The sequence below is a fragment of the Aotus nancymaae genome, unplaced genomic scaffold (genome assembly GCF_030222135.1).
Source record: "Aotus nancymaae isolate 86718 unplaced genomic scaffold, 86718_ANA_hifiasm-v0.15.2.pri h1tg000040l, whole genome shotgun sequence".
Taxonomy (NCBI): Eukaryota; Metazoa; Chordata; class Mammalia; order Primates; family Aotidae; genus Aotus; species Aotus nancymaae.
In genome coordinates, this window is record NW_026988454.1 from 37,340,357 (window position 1) to 37,360,529 (window position 20,173).

The window sequence follows — 20,173 nt, forward strand, 5'->3', positions numbered from 1 at the left end:
TCCTTTCTCTAACTCACTTTATTGTAACAATACTGTGTATAATACATATACAAAATATGTGTTAATCGACTATGTTATTGGTTAAAATTCTGATCAACAGTAGGCTATTAGTAGTTAAGTTTGTGGGTAGTCAAAAGTTATATGCAAATTTTCAACTGCATGGCGGAGTCAGCGTCCCAACCCCTGTGTTGTTCAAGGGTCTACTGTAATAAATATGTATACACATGCATTTTTTCTTCTTAGTCAAAACTATCAATATTTTATTTTTATTATTTAATCTTAGATGATTTTAAACCCTTTTTAATTTTTCATATTTACATATTTAACTTTTCTGAGGAATTTATTGTGTAGGTGTTATGAGGTATTTCCCAACAAAATGTTTTAACTAATCCCTTCTTCATCACCAATGTTGATGATCTTTTCAGTACTTCCATATGAATATTTCTGTTTCTAAGGTTCTATTCTGTTTCAGTATCTGTTCTCTTTTCCTGAAGTACCATGCTGTTAATAGTGTAACACTTTTTAACATCTGAAAGTGCAAGTCCTTTTGCCAAGCATTTAAATAAGAATAAATAAGAATAAAAAAAGCCTATGTATTCTTCCATACAAAAACTAGCCTCATAGTAAAACATATAACCACGTATGAATATTAACTGGAATAATATCATGCCATAGTGGATGAGATGTTATGTTCCATTGGAACACCAGGCTGCTTTTGAAACACCTGACCAGCCTGTGCACTGAGAGAATGGGGTGGAGCCACAGAAGTTTGCGCCATTTGCAGCAGGGCGGACCTGGCCCCCCTTGTTCTGGTGTGGGAACTTGGAATTCAATCTGTAATGTGGGAAGCATCTCTACCAGGACTCTCGCTCTGCTGAGAGCCCCCGTTTCCCCTTTTATTCCTTTTGGCCCAATAAATTCTGTTTTCTCATCCTTCGAAGTGTCTGCGAGCCTAGAGCTAATATTTCACGACCATGTGACAAGAACCCAGCTTCTAGGTGAACTAAGGAGCGAGTTCTACAACACTATCGCCTCCAGTGGTAGCAAGGCTGCTACCCAAGAGAATTGACCAGACATTGTTGTATGTGACAGCCACATACTTCTACTTCTTCTTCTTCTTATTATTATTATTATTATTACTATTATTGAGACAGAATGTCTCTCTGTTGCCCAGGCTGGAGTGCAGTGGCACAATCTCAGCTCACTGCAACCTCTGCCTCCTGGGTTCAAGAGATTCCCTGCCTCAGCCTCCTGAGTAGCTGGGTTTACAGGCACCTACCACACCGCCCGGCTAATTTTTTGTATTTTTAGTAGAGACAGGGTTTCAGCATCTTGGCCAGGCTGGTCTTGAACTACTGACCTCGTGATCCACCCACCTCGGCCTCCCAAAGTGCTAGGATTACAGGCGTGAGCCACAGTGCCCAGCCCCTTATTTTCATACCTCAATTTTCCTTCTTTTTTTTACCAACAGGAACTGATATTTGATCAATGGTTTGTCCCTTCAAGTTCAGCCATGGTAGGAGACACTTTTTCTCAGGGCAGAATGAGATATTGATCCAGGAGAGGGCATATGCTGCCAGCAAAACTTTTAGGAATCTTTTTTTGTCCCAGCTTTTGGACTTCAGAAGACAAAACTAAAAATGCAAATAGAAAGAAAGATGACAAAAGGGGTTCATATTTTCCTTAAAAGTACTCTTTTGTGGTTGATGTTTTTATATGTTTTATATGGTGTTTTATACATTAGATTGCCCCCTGAAGATGATAAATCACGTTCACAGCAGGTGGCCCTATTATCTTCCTTTGTAATTTTAACAGGCTTGTTAAATAAAGCTTGCCCATATTTAGGCTGCTTTAGCTAAAGTCTTACCTCTTCTTGGCTTTAGTTAGATGAAGCCCTTTAATACTTAATACAAATTTTTTTTCTTGTTTTACAATTCAATCAAATAATAAGAATGGTTTAGCAGGAGCATTCATACATAATGTTATTATTAATTCTTCCTAAAAATTATTGTGTCTTCAACTATTTAGGGATAATGCTTGCCTTCACATTTTGAAATATTTTCAGATCTTTCTGGAGCTCAGAATAAAGCTACCAGATATATCTTTTCTCATCTGATATATAATTTGTGCCTTCACGGTATAGAAGATCATAAATAATCTATACATTATTTACATGAGAAGAAGTTGTACCATTACTCCTCAAAGATGTTACATTGTCTAGCTAGTGATACTGTTTTATTAACTCCCCAGAAAAGCTAATAGGCAAAAATTATATGCTTTTTTGTTTTATTATGTTTGTATGAGGTTATAATTTAATCTGTTTTGTTTTTCCCAGAAGTAGAATTGTAGTAAGAATCCGCAAATTAAAAAATACGTGATCATTTCCAACTAATCTTTTTTTTTTTCAATTTTACTTTTATCCATCGATGGCTACAAGGCAGTATCTTCTGCTCTGCATACCTTTTGATCTTAGAGTTTAGAGAATTGTTTTATTTTTTCTTTATTTTCTATTTTTTCCCTAAGACCTACTCTTCACAAGGAAACCAGAAGTGTGACAGAAATGTGTGATTTTTAATTTACACCAGAGTCTCGCAAATAATGACTTTTCACACCCTGCTATTGCTGCTTAGCCTAGGGGAGGAGTTCTATGGCTACTGTTTGTCATAGCAAATTAAATCCACTGCTGAAATGCAGAAAGATGTTCTTCTATATTTATCCCTTGTTTTCGATTTTTCAACTTGGTGTTTGTGAATACTTATGAGTATGAGGCTTATTACTTTGAAGTCAAACTGTTTTCTAGGAAATGATTCTTGAAGACTATCTTTTCGGCTTGTTACATATGCAAGGTAAACATCTTTCCCCTTTTCTCCTATTCTAACTATGATGTTGGTAATTGTAACTTATTTAAATATACAAAAATGAAAAATGCAATAATAGTTCTTTTTAGAACTTCCATCAATAAAATTTAAATACATGATTAATAAGTATTTTTATCTTTCCTTGCGATTCCATTTCTCCGTAAGTAGCTTTTTCTTTGGTCTATATAGAATAGTCAGTATCTTAATGTACAAGTAAATCTATATCATTTAGATCGTAATTTGAAATTGCCATGTAATGTTAAAAGGTTAAATGTTTTAAATTTATTTCAGTTTCTCCCTCCACCCACCCATCCAACCCACCCTCCCACACCCCCTCCCCTCACCACACCCACCTCCAAGTCCATCAGAAGTCTTTTGGATTGAATTACAAAATCAAGGAATAAGCTTCCTTAGGGAAATAGTTTTAAGTTTTCTTAGTGGTTGGAGACAAGTGGCATGCAAAAATAACTGAAACAGTTGAAGAATATATCTTGCACACTTTGCATATGCTTCTTTCACAATAATTATTCACGTATTTAATTATTTTCTGATTTGAATCTGCCCAATTAAGTAAAAAGTTTTCAATCTATGTGGTAGTTTATCCTAGTTATCTTACCAATCATAACAGTGTCCAATAAAGTTCTAGAACTCAGAGGGATATGTAGGAGTATTATTGGAAGGAAGAACAGAAACATTCAGATTCTCCTGAGAAATTTGGGTCCTACTTTCTCCTCTTGCTAAACCAAAACAATGAGAAGCAGTAAGTTACAAGCTCCTTCTGCTAGCTAGAAGCAAGGGGTTAACCAGTCTTGGTTTACTAAGTAGGGCTGTCAGGCTTTTATCTGATCCTTCCTCCCTTCCTCCCCTGCCCACCCCTTCCGTAAATGTCAGCCACTTCCTGAGGAGCCTAGTAGTGGTGAATTTCACACCTTTCTTTTCTTTGTGAAGAAACCCGGTGTTAATGGTACAGACTGGGTACCATTGTGTGGCTCTGGCTGGCTGTTAGTAAAGCTTCGGGATGGCCTATGGAAAAAAAGTAGGAGAAGGTGAAGAAATTTGAGAAATGAGATACTAGAAAATAGGTTAAATCGGGTCTTATATTTAAAATGAGTGTGTGTTTTGTTAGCAGTTTTTAAATATGCATTGTAAAAATAGTAATTTTTAAAAAGCTTAACATTGAGAGTCTAAAGGTGTCTAGCAAAGGAAGGGGCTGATTGTTAAAAAAAAAATTAAGGAAGGGTCAGAAAGAAAAGCTGGAGAATTCTCTGACCTTTTGCTCTACAGGTGTATTCACAGGAGACAGCCATGGAAACCTGGTCAGTTGAGCAGGTCTGCAGTTGGTTAGTGGAGAAAAATTTAGGAGAGCTAGTTCAGAGGTTTCAAGGTGAGTTGTTTATACTTTCCAAAAATTTTAATTGATCAGCCTAGATCTTCTGATGTTCTCTGTTATTGAAAATTACTTTTGTTGCCAAAGTCTGTGTGCATGTAAATGTGGATGTGGAGTTGCTGCAGTAGAGAACTTTTCATTTCTTCATAGACTGTAGCGGGGTTTCTTTTTGAAAGTAACATTCACGGGAGAATATAATATGTCAAGAACTCAAAGTCTTAAGGGTTACTTAAAGTATGTATTTGATATATGCATTTAATATTGCTTTTGTTCTTAAATAATACAGTATGTATTTTTTGTAGTGTTGGGTTTACAAGGTTGCATATTGGATAGGAGCTATTATGAAGAATAATTTCCTAAGATTAAACAATGCCTGTTAGAGAGAACTAGAATGGGGAGGGTATTAATGTGGAAATTGTAAGTTTTTATTGTGATTCCATGTTCTGGCACTTTCTTAAGACCAGGCATTGATTTGGAATTATGCAACATCAGAGTTCTATCTTTGTTAAAAATATGGATAAATTGCTAATGGCAGGGGACGAGTTTAGAATATCCTTCTATCACTAGAGATAATTTTGCTTCTTCAGAATGCCTGTGTTTTGCCAGAAAGTCATGTAGAAACTATTTTTTTTTCTTTTTCCCAGAGGAAGAAGTAAGTGGGGCTGCTCTCCTTGCACTTAATGATCGGATGGTTCAGCAACTGGTAAAGAAAATTGGGCATCAGGCTGTTCTGATGGATTTAATTAAAAAATACAAGCAGAACACTCAAGGACTGAAGTCCCCTGAAAACCCCAAAGAGGCAGCCCTGGTCATGCAAACAGAAGCAGCCCGAGAGTGAGTATGTTCATAAATGGCCTTATTTTTTTTTTTCCAAGCTTTCCCAATGATGGCTAGAGCAAGACATTTGGGGTTTAAAGCCCTTTGAAAACTGTGACTATTTTCAGCTACATTGTATGTACAGTATTTCTAATATTTGAGCAAAGGACACTGTAAAATTTTAAGAATCAAGAAACATTTTTTATTCACCACTTTTTAAACACTGGTTCCAATCATTAGGGAAGTCCTATAGACAGGGGTGTTCCATATAAAATGCTGTGGAACAAGCAGGTGAAATAGACATGTAACACAAGGAGAAAGGGGCTCCTGCGGCTCTGGTTTCTCTGGTTTTAAAATCAGGGTTTGGGGAAGGCATCTTGACTGCTCCTTTGCTTTTCCCAAAACTATGTATTAATTTATTTATTTTCCAAGGATTTCTTAGAGTAACAAATGTATGCCCTCTTCTAGATGCCTTTATGATGTAATTTGCTGAACACTTTATTGCCACATGAGTTTTCTAATTTTTTAAGAGTATCCTTAGAATAATGAGCACCATGAAACACCCAAAAAAATCATGCCAAAAAATTAGTGGTGGCAGATAAAAACTATGAAGTTTGGGGATGGTTTTGTTTGTTTTTTAATCACTGACTTCTGCAATGGAAAGAAAGGATAACAGGATTTATAAGTTTAAAAATTTCATTTTACACATCCATCTATGCCCTGGAATCATTTTGGCCATTCTGATTTAATTTTCCTATTTTGAAGATTTTTTGTAAGGTTTCCAAGATTAAATATTTGCTGTGGAACTGTGAATACATTTTAAAGATTGTGATGATTGATAAAGTCTATTCTATGTTTTTACTTTGAGTTTTTTGAGATTAAATTGGTAATAACACAGATTTCTCTGTTTCTCTTTGATAAGTAATATAATGGTAGAGACCTGACATAATCAAGTTTATTTTTAGAATATTTTAATATTTGGGACATGGAGGGGAACAGGTAGCCCTGAAGGGATGGTATATAGAGCTGGACTGGAAATTCTACTAATTGATTAAAAACAACTTTTTGTTTTTTTTTTTGGTTTTGATAGAGATAGGTCTCAGTCTGTTCCCCAGACTGGAGTGCTGTGGCAGGATTATAGCTCACTGCAGCTTCGAATTCCTGGGCTCAAGCAATTCTCCTGTTTCTGCCTCGCAAGTAGTTGGGATTACAGGCATTCAATACCACACCTGACTAATTTATAAGAAATGATGTTTCTTTTGCTGTGCAGAAGCTGTGGAGTTTGATTAGGACCCATTTGTCTATTTTGGCTTTTGTTGCCAATGCTTTTGGTGTTTTGGTCATGAAGTCCTTGCCTACGCCTATGTCCTGAACGGTTTTGCCTAGATTTTCTTCTAGGGTTTTTATGGTGTTAGGTCTTATGTTTAAGTCTTTAATCCATCTGGAGTTAATTTTAGTGTAAAGTGTCAGGAAGGGGTCCAGTTTCTGCTTTCTGCATATGGCTAGCCAGTTTTCCCAACACCATTTATTAAACAGGGAATCCTTTCCCCATTGATTGTTTTTGTCAGGTTTGTCAAAGATTGGATAGTTGTAGATATGTTGTGTTGCCTCCGAGGCCTCTGTTCTGTTCCATTGGTCTATATCTCTGATTTGGTACCAGTACCATGCTGTTTTGATTACTGTAGCCTTGTAGTATAGTTTGATGTCCGGTAGTGTGATGCCTCCCGCTTTGTTCTTTTAGCTTAGAATTGACTTGGCTATGCGGGCTCTCTTTTGGTTCCATATGAAGTTTAAGGTGGTTTTTTCCAGTTCTGTGAAGAAGGTCACTGGTAGCTTGATGGGGATAGCGTTGAATCTGTAAATTACTTTGACCAGATGGCCATTTTCATGATATCGATTCTTCCTAACCATGAACATGGAATGTTTCTCCATCTGTTTGTGTCCTCTCTTATTTTGTTGATCAGTGGTTTGTAGTTCTCCTTGAAGAGGTCCTTTACATTCCTTGTTGGTTGTATTCCTAGGTATTTTATTCTCTTTGTAGCAGTTGTGAATGGCAGTTCGTTCTTGATTTGGCTCTCTTTAAGTCTGTTATTGGTGTATAGGAATGCTTGTGATTTTTGCACATTGATTTTGTATCCTGAGACTTTGCTGAAGTTGCTTATCAGTTTCAGGAGATTTTGGGCTGAGACGATGGGGTCTTCTAGATATACAATCATGTCATCTGCAAATAGAGATTAGAGTGAATTGGCAACCAACAGAATGGGAAAAAATTTTTGTAGCTTACCCATCTGACAAAGGGCTGATATCCAGAATTTCCAAAGAACTAAAACAGATTTACAAGAAAAAAACAAACAAGCCCATTCAAAAGTGGGCAAAGGATATGAACAGATACTTTACAAAAGAAGACATACACGAAGCCAACAAACATATGAAAAAATGCTCATCATCACTGGTCATTAGAGAAATGCAAATCAAAACTACATTGAGATACCATCTCACGCCAGTTAGAATGGTGATCATTAAAAAATCTGGAGACAACAGATGCTGGAGAGGATGTGGAGAAATAGGAACACTTTTACACTGTTGGTGGGAGTGTAAATTAGTTCAACCATTGTGGAAGACAGTGTGGCAATTCCTCAAGGACCTAGAAATAGAAATTCCATTTGACCCAGCAATCCCATTCCTGGGTATATATCCAAAGGATTATAAATCGTTCTACTATAAGGACACATGCACACGAATGTTCATTGCAGCACAGTTTACAATAGCAAAGACCTGGAACCAACCCAAATGCCCATCGCTGATAGACTGGACAGGGAAAATGTGGCACATATACACCATGGAATATTATGCAGCCATCAAAAACGATGAGCTCGTGTCTTTTGTAGGGACATGAATGAACCTGGAAACTGTCATTCTCAGCAAACTGACACAAGAACACAAAATCAAACACCGCATGTTTTCACTCATAGATGGGTGTTGAACAATGGGAACACATGGACACAGGGAGGGGAGCACTACACAATGGGGTCTGTTGGGGGGAAATAGGGGAGGGACAGTGAGGGGTGGGGAGTTGGGGAGAGATAGCATGGGGAGAAATGCCAGATACAGGTGAAGGGGAGGAAGGCAGCAAATCACACTGCCACGTATGCACCTATGCAACAATCTTGCATGTTCTTCACATGTACCCCAAAACCTAAAAAGCAATAAAATAAAAAAGAAAAGAGATGGTGTTCTCACTATGTTACCCAGGCTGGTCTCCAACTCCTGGCCTCAAGCCATCCTCCTGCCTCAGCCTCCTAAAGCACCTGGATTACAGGCAAGAGCTGCTTCACCCGATCCCTAACTGATTTATTTGAAGGACTTCTAAACACTGTTTTGGCTTATCTATGTAAAAGATCACACTCTTGAACATGAAACTTTTGATGAAGTTCACATTGTAAGCTTTTACTCCTTCCCAAAGGAAGGGTGGGAAACTGAAAGAGAGATCAATGTTATTTCCTTGCATTTTGGGAGTAGGACTTTTGAACTGGAAGTTCCCTTCCAATGACTGGAATCTTGATATTTCTAAGGCAATATATGTATGTGTAAAATGAAATTTTTAAAATCTTTCTTTCTTTTAGAATAAAACAAGCAGTCTTGTTTCCACTGCAAATTAATTTATAATGTTCTCAACTAAAAGAGAACTAGCTGGAGTGCCAGAAAACCTGGGCTTCGTTCCCGGTTCTACTACTGACTTGTACTGATTATATTAAATGTTGGCATTCCTGTTTCTTCATCTGTATATTGTGAAAAGTAATATGGTACTTAACTCCTCTTTAATTCACACTGATATTAGGAGTATCACAATCTTTGAGCAGATTTGTCCTTTTTCTCCCAGACTGAAATAGTCCTGTGTTAAATATGAAACTTGGTTAACCTGGTTAAGAAAGCTAGTTTCAAATGTGGCCAGGACTGGGACAGTTGTTTGTCTGGGGATTTATGAGTGGGGACTTTTCCCTCTATCCACAAGCAACTGACTCACTTAGGAATTTGGATTGTCTTGTATTTAGATTATTCTAATACAGAATTACAATTGCATGTGAGAAGAAAATACTTATTGGTTTATATTTTATTTGAAATGCTTGTTGGTTATATTTGCTTATTGTCAAATATATTTATTAATTATGCTGTCACTTGACAATCATCAAGTGGGAATGACAGTAGAAAGAGGCATGAGAACACACTGTTTAATTAAACCCCTTTAGAGAGTGTTTAATAAAGGAAACTTGGTGTACAAAAGAACCCTGAAGCTAGGTATCAAAACAGCTGATTTCAACCCCCTGTTGTGATATTAGCTCCTCATCTAGCCTTGGAGATTTGTCTGACCCCTTTTAGTTTTAGCTTCTTCAACTGTAAAATGAAGTAAGTAGAATAAATGATACTTTAGGTTCGTTCTACGGAGTCTGTGATCGCATTCTAGATCAGAGCTAGCAGATAGGTTTCCATTTGAGTGCAGATTCTCTTTAATGGCTAGTGGTTGCCTGTGTGAACTCAAAAGTACCTGAGATGGGTCTCAATCAATTTAGAAGTCTATTTTATTTTGCCAAGGTTAAGGACGCACCCATGACATAGCTTCAGGAGGCACTGATGACATGTGCCCAATGCAGTCAGTACAGCTCGCTTTTATACATTTTAGGGAGATGTAAGACATCAGTCAGTGTAAGATTTAGATTGGTTTGAACTGGAAGGGCAGGACAACTCAAAGCTGGGGCTCAGGAGACTGAAGCAGGAGAATTGCTTGAGCCCGGAGGTGGAGGTTGTGGTGAGCCAAGATTGTGCCATTATACTCCAGCCTGGGCAACAATAGCAAAATTCCATCTCAAAAAAAAAAAAAAATGTTGGGGCTTCCAAATCACAGGTAGATTTAAAATTTTTCTGATTGGCAACTGGGCACAGTGGTTCATGCCTGTAATCCCACAACTTTGGGAGGTCGAGACGGGCAGATCAGTTGAGATCAGGAGTTCAAGACCAGCCTGACCAACATGGTGAAACCCCATCTCTACTAAAAGTACAAAATTTAGCTGGACATGGTGGCAGGTGCCTGTAGTTCAGGCTACTCAGGAGACTGAGGCAGGAGAATTACTTGAACCTGGAAGCCGGAGGTTGCAGTGAGCCAAGATTGCGCCACTGCACTACAGCCTAGGCAACAGAGTGAGACTCTGTCTTAAAAAAAAAAAATTCTGATTGGCAATTGATTGGAAGAGTTACTATCAATAGAAAGGAATGTCTGGGTTATGATAAAGGGTTGTGTAGAGGAAGGTTTTATCATGCAGATGAAGCCTCCAGGTAACCAGGTAACCGGCTTCAGAGACACTAGACCATAAATGTTTCTTATCAGACTTGAGGTCTGTGTTGATGTTAATGCCAGTCAGCTTTTCCTGAATTCTAAAAGGGAGGAGGGTATAATGAGGCATGTTCAGCCTTCCCTTCCCATCATGGCCTGAACTTGTTTTTCAGGTTAATTTTGGAATGCTTTTAGCTGAGAGGAGGGGTCCATTCAGATGGTTGGGAGGGGGCTTAGAATTTTATTTTTGGTTTACACCTGGCATGTTTTCTTTTTTCTTTCTTTTTTCTTTTCTTTTTTTTTTTTTTGATGGAGTTTCATTCTTGTTGCCCAGCCTAGAGTGCAATGGGGTGATCTCAGCTCACTGGTACCTCTGCCTCCCAGGTTCAAGTAATTCTCCTGTCTCAGTTTCCTGAGTAGCTGGGATTACGGATGCCTGTCACCATGCCCGGCTAATTTTTGTATATTCAGTGGAGACGGGGTTTTGTCATGTTGGCCAGGCTGGTCTCAAACTCCTGACCTCAGGTGATCCACCCGCCTTGGCCTCTCAAAGTACTGGGATTACAGATGTGAGACACCACACCGATCTGGCATGTTATTTTGAAAAGGGTTTGTAGGCCACATCTGGGCAGGATATTTAGCATCCTGTTTATACCGCAGCAAATGATGGGGATATGAAATAGGTGGGCATATTAGCAGTTGCTTTTTGGTTGTTCTTATTGAAACTGGTAGAAAAATCACTGGGCAGGAAGGTGAAAACCTGAGTTCAAATCATGGCACTGCTACTGAGTAGCTCACCAGTAGTTGCTTTCCCTTCTAGACCTCAGTTGCATTACTTGGAAAATGAGGGAGTTAGCAGAGTGTGTTTCTAAGATCATGAGAGTTCACAGATAGTAAAATGTCTCCCAAAATGGCAGAGAGTGGAGTGGGGATCTGATGGAGTTTACCATTTAATTTTGCCAAATAAGAATATTCACTAAAAAAGATACATTCTACGATCATCGTCATTTCATAAAGGAAAATACTGTCTTCATGCCATTTAAAAATAGGATAGATTGGTGGAAACAACATTATGAACTGGCATCAGTCTGCCTCCTGGCACGTAGGAGCCACTGAATTAGATGATGCCAGAGGGGCCTTCTTTCCATTCTGTTAGGCATGACTTTAATGTGGAACTTGGAAGTGGACACAGACCGTGATGTTTACTCTGGGCTGGTGCTACCCTCAGAGCTGCTGTGAGATCAATGGTCATGTCTCCTGTTGAATAGTGCCTGACCCACCTCTTCTTTCTTAGTTACAGGGATGAAGAGACCTCCAGTCCAGTCAGCCATGGGGAGCAGATGCCATCTTTCTATCCATCTGAAAACCTTGAAGATGGACTAATTGACCAAAGAGTATTAAAACAGAGGTGGGGTACCAACTTTAAGACATTGTAAAACCAAATAACATTATTCTCTTTTTGACAAGGTTTCATATATTTAGATTTATTTCTAATTTGAAACTTTTTGTTTTCCTGGAAGGGAACATATTTTTATCCAGTGAAAAAAGATATTTGATAAAGGATGAAGATTAAATTTTCTGGTCTTTGTTTCCGAAAAGTAAAGTTTCAGAATGATAGTATACATCTTTCAAGTATACATTCTTAAGGAAAATGAGGATTTCTCTGTCATAAACTTTTCAAGGTACTTGGCAGTAGCCACAAATATGAAATTCTATAGAACATGCCTTGTTTTGAATTTTGTAACTTGACTCCCCTGACAGAGGCAGGTAATCATTTGTTTTATATTCCAGTTGTTTTGGTAAACATTTCCTCTATGTTCCTACACTAGGTTTTATATGGTGTAATATTTCAATATATGGATTACAACAGAACAAAGGAAAACTGTAGATTTAGAGAACCACACATAGGATTTCGTGCTGAGATGGTCATAGGTAAGATGTGACCTGGGGGTCACGGCATCCCCTAGAATAGCAGTCCCCAACCTTTTTGACACCAGGGACTGATTTCATGGAAGACAATTTTTCCAAGGACTGGGGTCATGGGGTTGGTTTTGGAATGATTCAAGCACATTATATTTATTTTGCACTTTATTATTATATTCTAATATATAATGAAATAATTATACAACTCACCATAATGTAGAATCAGTGAGGGCCCTAAGCTTATTTTCCTGCAACTAGACAGTCCCATCTGGGGGTGGGTGATAGGAGACAGATCATCAGGCATTAGATTTTCATAAGGAATATGCAACCTTGATCCCTCATGTGCACAGTTCACAGTAGGGTTTGCACTCCTATGAGAATCTAATGCTGCCACTGATGTGTCAGGAGGCGGAGCTCAGGTGGTAATGTCAGCGATGGGGAGTGGCTATAAATATAGATGAAACTTTGTTCACTCACCTGCTGCTCACATCCTGCTGTGTGGCTTGGTTCCTAACAGGCCATGAACCAGTACTGATCTGTGGCCTGGGGGTTAAGAATCCCTGTCCTAGAGCATTTCACGGGCATCCCACCCAGGCAATCTGTGCATCCATAACTCATATTACATATTGTCTCCAGTCACTAACAAGCAAAGGCAATATCTTGAATGTAGTTAATTGAAAGGAGAGACTGTCAGCTGGTACAGAAAGGATAATCGGGCAATAGTCAAGCAAGGATGTAGTCCTTCAGTTTTCACAACCCCTTTACACCATCAGCTCATTTTGTCCACACAGCAGTACTGCAAGGTGGGCATTATTCTCTCCTTTTTGTAAATGAGTACAACTGAGGTTTAGAGAAGTCACAGGGTTTCTGGCTATTTTTTCCAGGTGGGCTGTTGTTGCTGCAGCACAGGGCCAAGCCACCCTCAGCATAGAGCTCAGGGGACTGAGGGCAACACCCTCTGACTCAGGCCTGTAAGCCCCAGCAGCCCTATGAGTGCAGAGAAGAGCAGCACCTTTGATGAGGAGCTCCTGCAAGTGGGCTTTGGCTCCAGGCTGTCCTCTCCACTCTCTTTCCCTCTCTTCCACCTTCAACCTTGCACTCCACCTCCAGCCCCCCAGCCTCAGTGCCTCAAGATCTCCCAGTGTTAGGGCCAACTGACTCTTGTTTGGGGGTGACCATGAAAGTGGAAGGGCATGTCCTAGGTGTGAAATCCATTGCCTTGGTCTTCCTGGATTGAACTACAGTTCAGAAAGTGTAAATACATTTGTAAGGTGGCTTCATTCCCTCCTTCCTGCTCATGGGTGCTTGTTGATTTCCAGAGCTTTCCTGTGATTGGCTCCAGGTGCATAAAGTAAGCCATGAGCTCTCAACTACCCCTTCCAACAGGAAGCTGCTAAATGCAGCCAGTCCACATGTCTGTAACTGTGGAAATGTGAGTAGAGTTGGGGAGAACAGGGATTAGCCTCAGTGCTACCTACCCTAGTACCACTGGGTCTCTGTATCCTCATCTGCAAAGTGGAAATAATGCTGATACTTTTTCATGGTGATCTTTTGAGCATTAAAAATAGATAACGTCTGCCAAGTGCTAAGCAGAGTGGAAGCAGAGGGCACTCAGTGTACAACCATTTCTCCATCTCTGCTCCCGGAGGTATTCTTGCTTTTCTTAGGGCATCTTTTTTCTGCCTACTTGACACAGCAGGAGATGAGGATGCAATCTTCTAAACCTGTAGGACTTTCCCTTTCTTTCTTTTCTTTCTTTTGTTCCTTTCTTTCTTTCCTTCCTTCCTTTCTTATTTCCTTCCTTCCTTCCTTCCTTCCTTCCTTCCTTCCTTTCTTTCTTTCTTTTTTCTTTCTTTCTTTCTTTCTTTTTTCTTTCTTTTTGTGGGGTTCTCACTCTATCACCCAGGCTGCAGTGGTGCAATCAGGGCTCACTGCAGCCTTGACCTTCCAGGCTCAAGCAATCCTCCCGCCTTAGCCTCCAGAGTAGCTGGGACCACAAGTGCACATTACCATGCCCAGCTAATTTTTTAATGATTTGCAGAGAAGAGATCACATTGTGTTGCCTAGGCTGTCTTTCCACTTTTCTAAGCCCCCTGACATTTGGTCCTCATCATGCTCCTGTGATGCTGGCTGGGCAGGGTTATTATTCCAATTGTCTTCACATGGCTCATCAAAGACATAGCCCCACACTTCACAGCATTTCATATTCTTCATAGCACCTGGCAAGTGGGAGGAGAATAGGACTGTCTAAGAAATTGAGAGAAATAGAAGGGTTTGGAAACTAGAAGTGGCACGCCCCTATCTTTATCTGTGATCATGAAGTGTCTCCTAAGCCCTTTACTTACCTGTTTACCACCAACTGCCCACCTCTGCATATCGCACCTTACGGTTAATGTTTCAATAACTGAACTTATCTTTCCTGCCTTAGTATGTCTGGTGGTAAGAAACAAAAATCCACTCAAAGTAAAGACAAAGGGAGTTTACTGTAAGAAAAGCATTTCCCAGCATCCAAGGGCAGAACGCATAAGTTTCTGAGCCTGAAGGAACAGGTGCTGGAAAGCCAGATAGCAAAGTGGTCCCTTCTTTTCTCGTGGGTCGTCTCTGTCTCTGTTGTGCTTCCCTGTCTAGTCTGCCTCATTTCCTTGCTTCTCCCTATGAGGACAGATTTATCATCTGGGTGTTCTGCTCCCCTGTGCCTGGCACATGACTGCCATGCCCTAGCACCAACTCCAAAGAAAATTCTCCCTAAAAACAGCTCATGTCCTCCCCGCCAACTCTCTCTGTCTTTCAGTGTTGCTTCGTTCCTGGGCCAAGCGTGAATCAGGTGTCCCCTCCTGGGAAATCAGGTGGGAGGAGGGACGCATAAAGGCAGGGTGAAGTATCTATTTTTTTTTTTTTTTTGAGATGGAGTTTTGCTCTTGTTACCCAGGCTGGAGTGCAATGACACAATCTCGGCTCACCACAACCTCTGCCTCCTGGGTTCAAGCAATTCTCCTGCCTCAGCCTCCCGAGTAGCTGGAACTACAGGCATGCACAACCATGCCCAGCTAATTTTTTTGTATTTTTAGTAGAGATGGGGTTTCACCATGTTGACCAGAATGGTCTCGATCTCTTGACCTTGTGATCCACCCGCCTCGACCTTCCAAAGTGCTGGGATTATAGGCGTGAGCCACCGTGCCCAGCCTGAAGTATCTATTTTAAATATTTCCTGTATGGTTCTGTCCTTTATCCAAGGCTGTGGATTGAGATAGGGCGGAAGGTTCTCCCTGCTCCAATGTCCTATCTCAGATGGTGGCTCCACCATCCAACTCTGTGAGCCAAATTGTTGGAGCCATTCTTGGTCCCCTTCTCCTGCCCCTCTGCCTAGGGCACTGTTCAGTCCACAGTTGTTGATTAAGAGCCTACTGCATGATTTTTGTGTCAGGGTGTATAGTTCCTTTCCTCTGTTCAACATCCTTCTTTAGAAAGCCTCTGACATTCCAGGCCAGGCACGGAGCCCTTCCTCTGTGTATAGTATCCTCTACTTATCTGTTGTTTGACTTGTAAACTAGATAATGAAATTGACCACTTTAAAGTTTGTATTCTCTCATTAGACTATAAGTGCTTCAAGGACAATGACCATGTTTTTTGTTGTTGTTGTTGTTATTGTTGTTTTTTGCTATTGTAAACCCAGCATTTAGCTTGGCTCCTCACACACAGAGGCTCAATAGGAGCTTTAAAATAAAAGTTGGGGCTAGGTGCAGTGGCTCACACCTGTAATCCCAGCACTTTGGGAGTTGGAGGCAGGTGGATCACCTGAGGTCAGGAGTTTGAGACCGGTGTGGCCAACATGGTGAAACCCCGTCTCTACTAAAGATACAAAAATTAGCCAGGTGTGGTGGCACGCACCTGTAATCCCAGCTACTTGGGAGGCTGAGGCAGGAGAATCACTTGAACCCAGGAGGCAGAGGTTGCAGTGAGCTGAGATTGCATCGTTGTACTCCAGCCTGGGCAACATAGTGAGACTCTGTCCCGAAAAAACAAAATAAAATAAAACAGAACTTGGGATGTGTGAGCCAATGAAAGACTGAATATACTTTCATAGGATGGGATAAATGTTTAATTAACATCAACTTTTTTAGATCTTTTAATACAATCTATATACTATTATTATTTTTTTTTTTTACAGAGCCAAACTCCAGAGGTCTATAAACCATTCATTCATAACAGGCTAGAACCTGAAGGTGTTTGGCCATGGGGCTTTCTTGAAGCCAGCCTTTTTCAAGAGGTAGAGAGGAGTGGGGAACAAGTGCTGGCTTTTGGAGTCTCACACATTGGGTTCAAATCCTGACTCCTCCACTTGCCCACCAAGTGGTCTCTGAACCATGTGTCCTGTGCTTCAATATGCAGTCCTATGAGGTCTGCATGGAATGAACCTGGATGGAATGAATATGCCATATTTCTTTGCTGACAAAATAGAAGGCCTGGAAATTTACCTGACTCTGGCTCTTGGAATGACTGTAACAGTAGTGAAAATGAGGTGTGTGTTCCAGTGGATGAATTGGGTATCCAGGGAAACACTAGAGTGCTGTGACACATTGCAGCTTTCTCCAGTGACAGCAGATACTGTGCTGCTTTGTTTTTTGTTTGTTTTTTTGAGACAGGGTCTCACTCTGTTGCCCTGGCTGGGGTGCAGAGGTTCTATCTCAGCTCCTTGCAGCCTCCACTTCCCAATTTCAAACAGTCCTCCCACCTCAGCCTACTGACTGCAGGCACGCACTGCCACACCCAGCTAATTTTTGTATTTTTTGTAGAGAGAGGGTTTCAACATGTTGCCCGGGCTAGTCATGAACATACTGTGCTCTTTACTGAATTGCTTAAATGCCCTTTCTGGAAGGAGGGATTAATAGGTCCCATCTTCATCATGTGCTGGTGATTTTCTGGGAAGAGCTTTTTTTGCAATGTTATTCTTTGTTTTTTTGTCTACCCTTTATGAAACTGTTCACCTCTCTTTTAGTAGCTAATAAGGCATGAAATCAGATAAACAGATAGAGGCTTCCTAAATGTTACTTTAAAGGCTTTTCACTTGAACTTTAAATATATGTGTGCAGATGTTTTGCTTCTGCTTTTGGGTATAATTATAAATTAGTCATTGTTTCATGCATATTTAAAAATTATTTTAATGACAAACTTTTTTTTCCCTTGGCTTGGCCACTGCAATGAAATGGTGTAGAATAAGCTAATCCTTCTGCCTATACTCAGTGATTAAGGCAAATATCAATGGATTTTCAACACATTTGACGTATTGTTTGCATGCTCTTCCACACCGGTAATTCAGGCAAGGAGCCACACAGTTGCATGTGCGTCCAATACCAGTGTGTAATAAAGGGAAGTGGCAACGAAGTGTGCCAGCCTAGTTATGGGTTCATTCATACAGGTTCTAGTTAGATGTGTGATTTGTCTTCTCAATTCCTGCTCCTCAGTTCCTTGGTCCTCTATAGGCCAAGAGCTCTGGGTAGGGAGGAAGGATGAGAGGAACCAGTCTTATTCCTCTGTGCAGTCTCTGACACAGGTGATCAACAAATGTTCATTGCGTGAAGATGTATTAAAATAGCGTTTTCTTTGAGCTCTTGTTAATTGAAATATATGTGAACACAATAGATAATGAAAGAGGTTTGTAGGGAGACACAAGGGTGAGATGCAATGTCTTGAGATTCATTGTCACTCATGGTGATTCACTCATAGAGCTATAAGGCAGATGGTCTGGGAGAGCAGTAAGTGTAGGTATTAGACCAGGATGTCAACCCTGCTAATAGTCAGGCTTGGCAAGTCTGGAGATGAGGATAGGCAAATATTTGAGTTTAGTTTTAAACCCTAGCTCTGTTATTTACCAGCTGAGTAACCTTGGACAAGTTACATAATCTTACGAGGTCTCACTTTTCTTATCTATAAAATAACTAGAAGAATGAATTAATTTATGAAAAAAGCATAGGAGCTCATTAGTTTTACCTATTGTTATTCTTATTAGGGCAGTCACTAAGACACAGGGTCCAAAGAGATTTTTAAAATTCTGCTCTCAATTCTAACAAGTTGTCCCAAAGCAGAAGCGGCTCTAGGAAGTGCAGGAAGGCCAGCAGTGTCTGGAAGCCTTCCCAGGACTCAGGGCTCCAGGCAAGAGGAAGGTATGCTTCAGGCCTCCCTTCTAGAAGGCCTGGGACACCAGTCGGTTGTTGCCATAGAAAACAAAACAGAAACAAGGTCTGTGAACCAATATGTACAATCAGGTGAAGAGGGAGGTTTCAAGAATCTGATTAGAGAAACTCAGTTACCACTCGGAGGGGGGATCAAAGACCCTACAGGTGTTGAATTGACACATTTCGATCGTGACTGCCAGCGTAGTGGAGCAGGAATTTGAGAGTGAAATGCAAGATCTCATCATTCCATACCATTTGCCTGTGTAGAACCTCATACCTAGAGGCTCTGTGTTGTGGAAATATACATACTAACTCCATTCCTTGATTAGAGATTCCCAGCATACAGCAATGTAGTAAAGGCTTTGAGGAGTCCTATAGTAAAACAAACAAACAGACAAAAAAACCACTTAACTTCATTTAACCCAGGATTCTCTTTGTGTAACATGTACTAACATCACTACAAAATACCTTAGGAAGTACTTGTTTAAAGATTCCTTACCTAAATCAGGATTCATCCATTCATTTAATATGTAAATACTTATTGAGTGCTCGCTATGTGGGAGGCACTGTTATAGGTATGGGGATATAGTAGGGAAAAACCAACCAAGCCTCCCCTTTGCAGAGCTCACCTTCTAATGTAGGGATAAAAATGAATGTAACATTAGGTTATAAATTTGCTGAAATGCTATGAAGACCAGTGATGAAAAAAAGCAGGAGGGGGGATAGAGAGTGAGCAGTGTGTGTGTGTGTACCTGTATGTGTCAGTGTACAGGAGGGTTCTCTTTCAGATGGGGTTTTCAGGGAAGTCCTTTCAACTTTGACTAGGTGACATTTGAGCAGGGACCCTAATGAGCTGAGGAATACTGGGTTTGAGCTAGAAACAAATTTTCTCTCAGTGGGGGGATATCTGCGGACCCAGCCAAATGGAATCAGGGGAAATTGAGCTGACATGACTGATAAAGAACTCTGACTCCTGGTCATTTCTGTTGGATGTATTATTAAGTCTTTAGAGAGATCCAAAGTAATCTTGATTTCTAATCTGTTTTTCTTTTGTTCAGTCCAAATTACTGACTATACCCCATGAGCTATGTACTATGTAGACACGGGGCTGGGGATGAACCCTTTATTCCTTTCCTTGGGGAATTCAGAGTCTGGTAGGCAAGATAGATATGTAAGCGAGTACCTGCAACACTGAGAAAAATATACCAAAAGAGAAATGCAAAAGTAACACAGAGAGAGGGAGAAATAAAACTTTCCGGGAAGTAGGCGTGGAAAAGACCCCTGGGGAAAGGCTTCACAAATACTGAAGAAGGATATGGAAAGATGATTAGAAATTTATCTTAAGGAAAATGAAGCAGGAGAAGAAAAGGACACTCACAGTATGTGCAAGGGTGCAAACACCTGAAATAGCATGGAGGATTCTGTTTGGAATGTGATAGAGGCAGAGAAAATGGAGTTGCTATAAATGGTGAGATTCTATTGGAGAGGTAAGGAGGGGACTTCTATGCCCTGCAAAGCATCTCTTAACCTTGACTGCACATTAGATTCATATAGTGGACTTACAGAAAAAATACCAATACCCTAAACTGATGCTTCTCAAATTCTACTGTACTTATAAAACACTGAGGAATCTTGTTAAAACACAGGCTCTGATTTAGTAAGTTGGGGTGCCTGGGATTCTGTAATTTTT

General features: G+C 40.2%; 1 protein-coding gene across 4 annotated transcripts in view; it reads left to right on the forward strand.

Moving 5' to 3' along the window:
• Nucleotides 1–2,762: 2,762 nt before the first annotated feature.
• Nucleotides 2,763–20,173, forward strand: part of SAMD3 (sterile alpha motif domain containing 3) — a 74,789-nt gene continuing 57,378 nt past the window's right edge. For 2 of the 4 annotated variants that reach the window (XM_012458340.2, XM_021666540.2), the window contains exons 1-4: nt 3,810–3,894; nt 4,143–4,242; nt 4,890–5,079; nt 11,682–11,795. In XM_012458340.2, coding sequence (XP_012313763.2) covers nt 3,877–3,894; nt 4,143–4,242; nt 4,890–5,079; nt 11,682–11,795 — 422 coding nt within the window. In that variant the 5' untranslated portion in view covers nt 3,810–3,876. Of the gene's footprint in view, nt 2,847–3,809; nt 3,905–4,142; nt 4,243–4,889; nt 5,080–11,681; nt 11,796–20,173 lie in introns of those variants that run through there. The other 2 variants (XM_012458342.3, XM_012458341.2) reach the window with 2 other exon arrangements.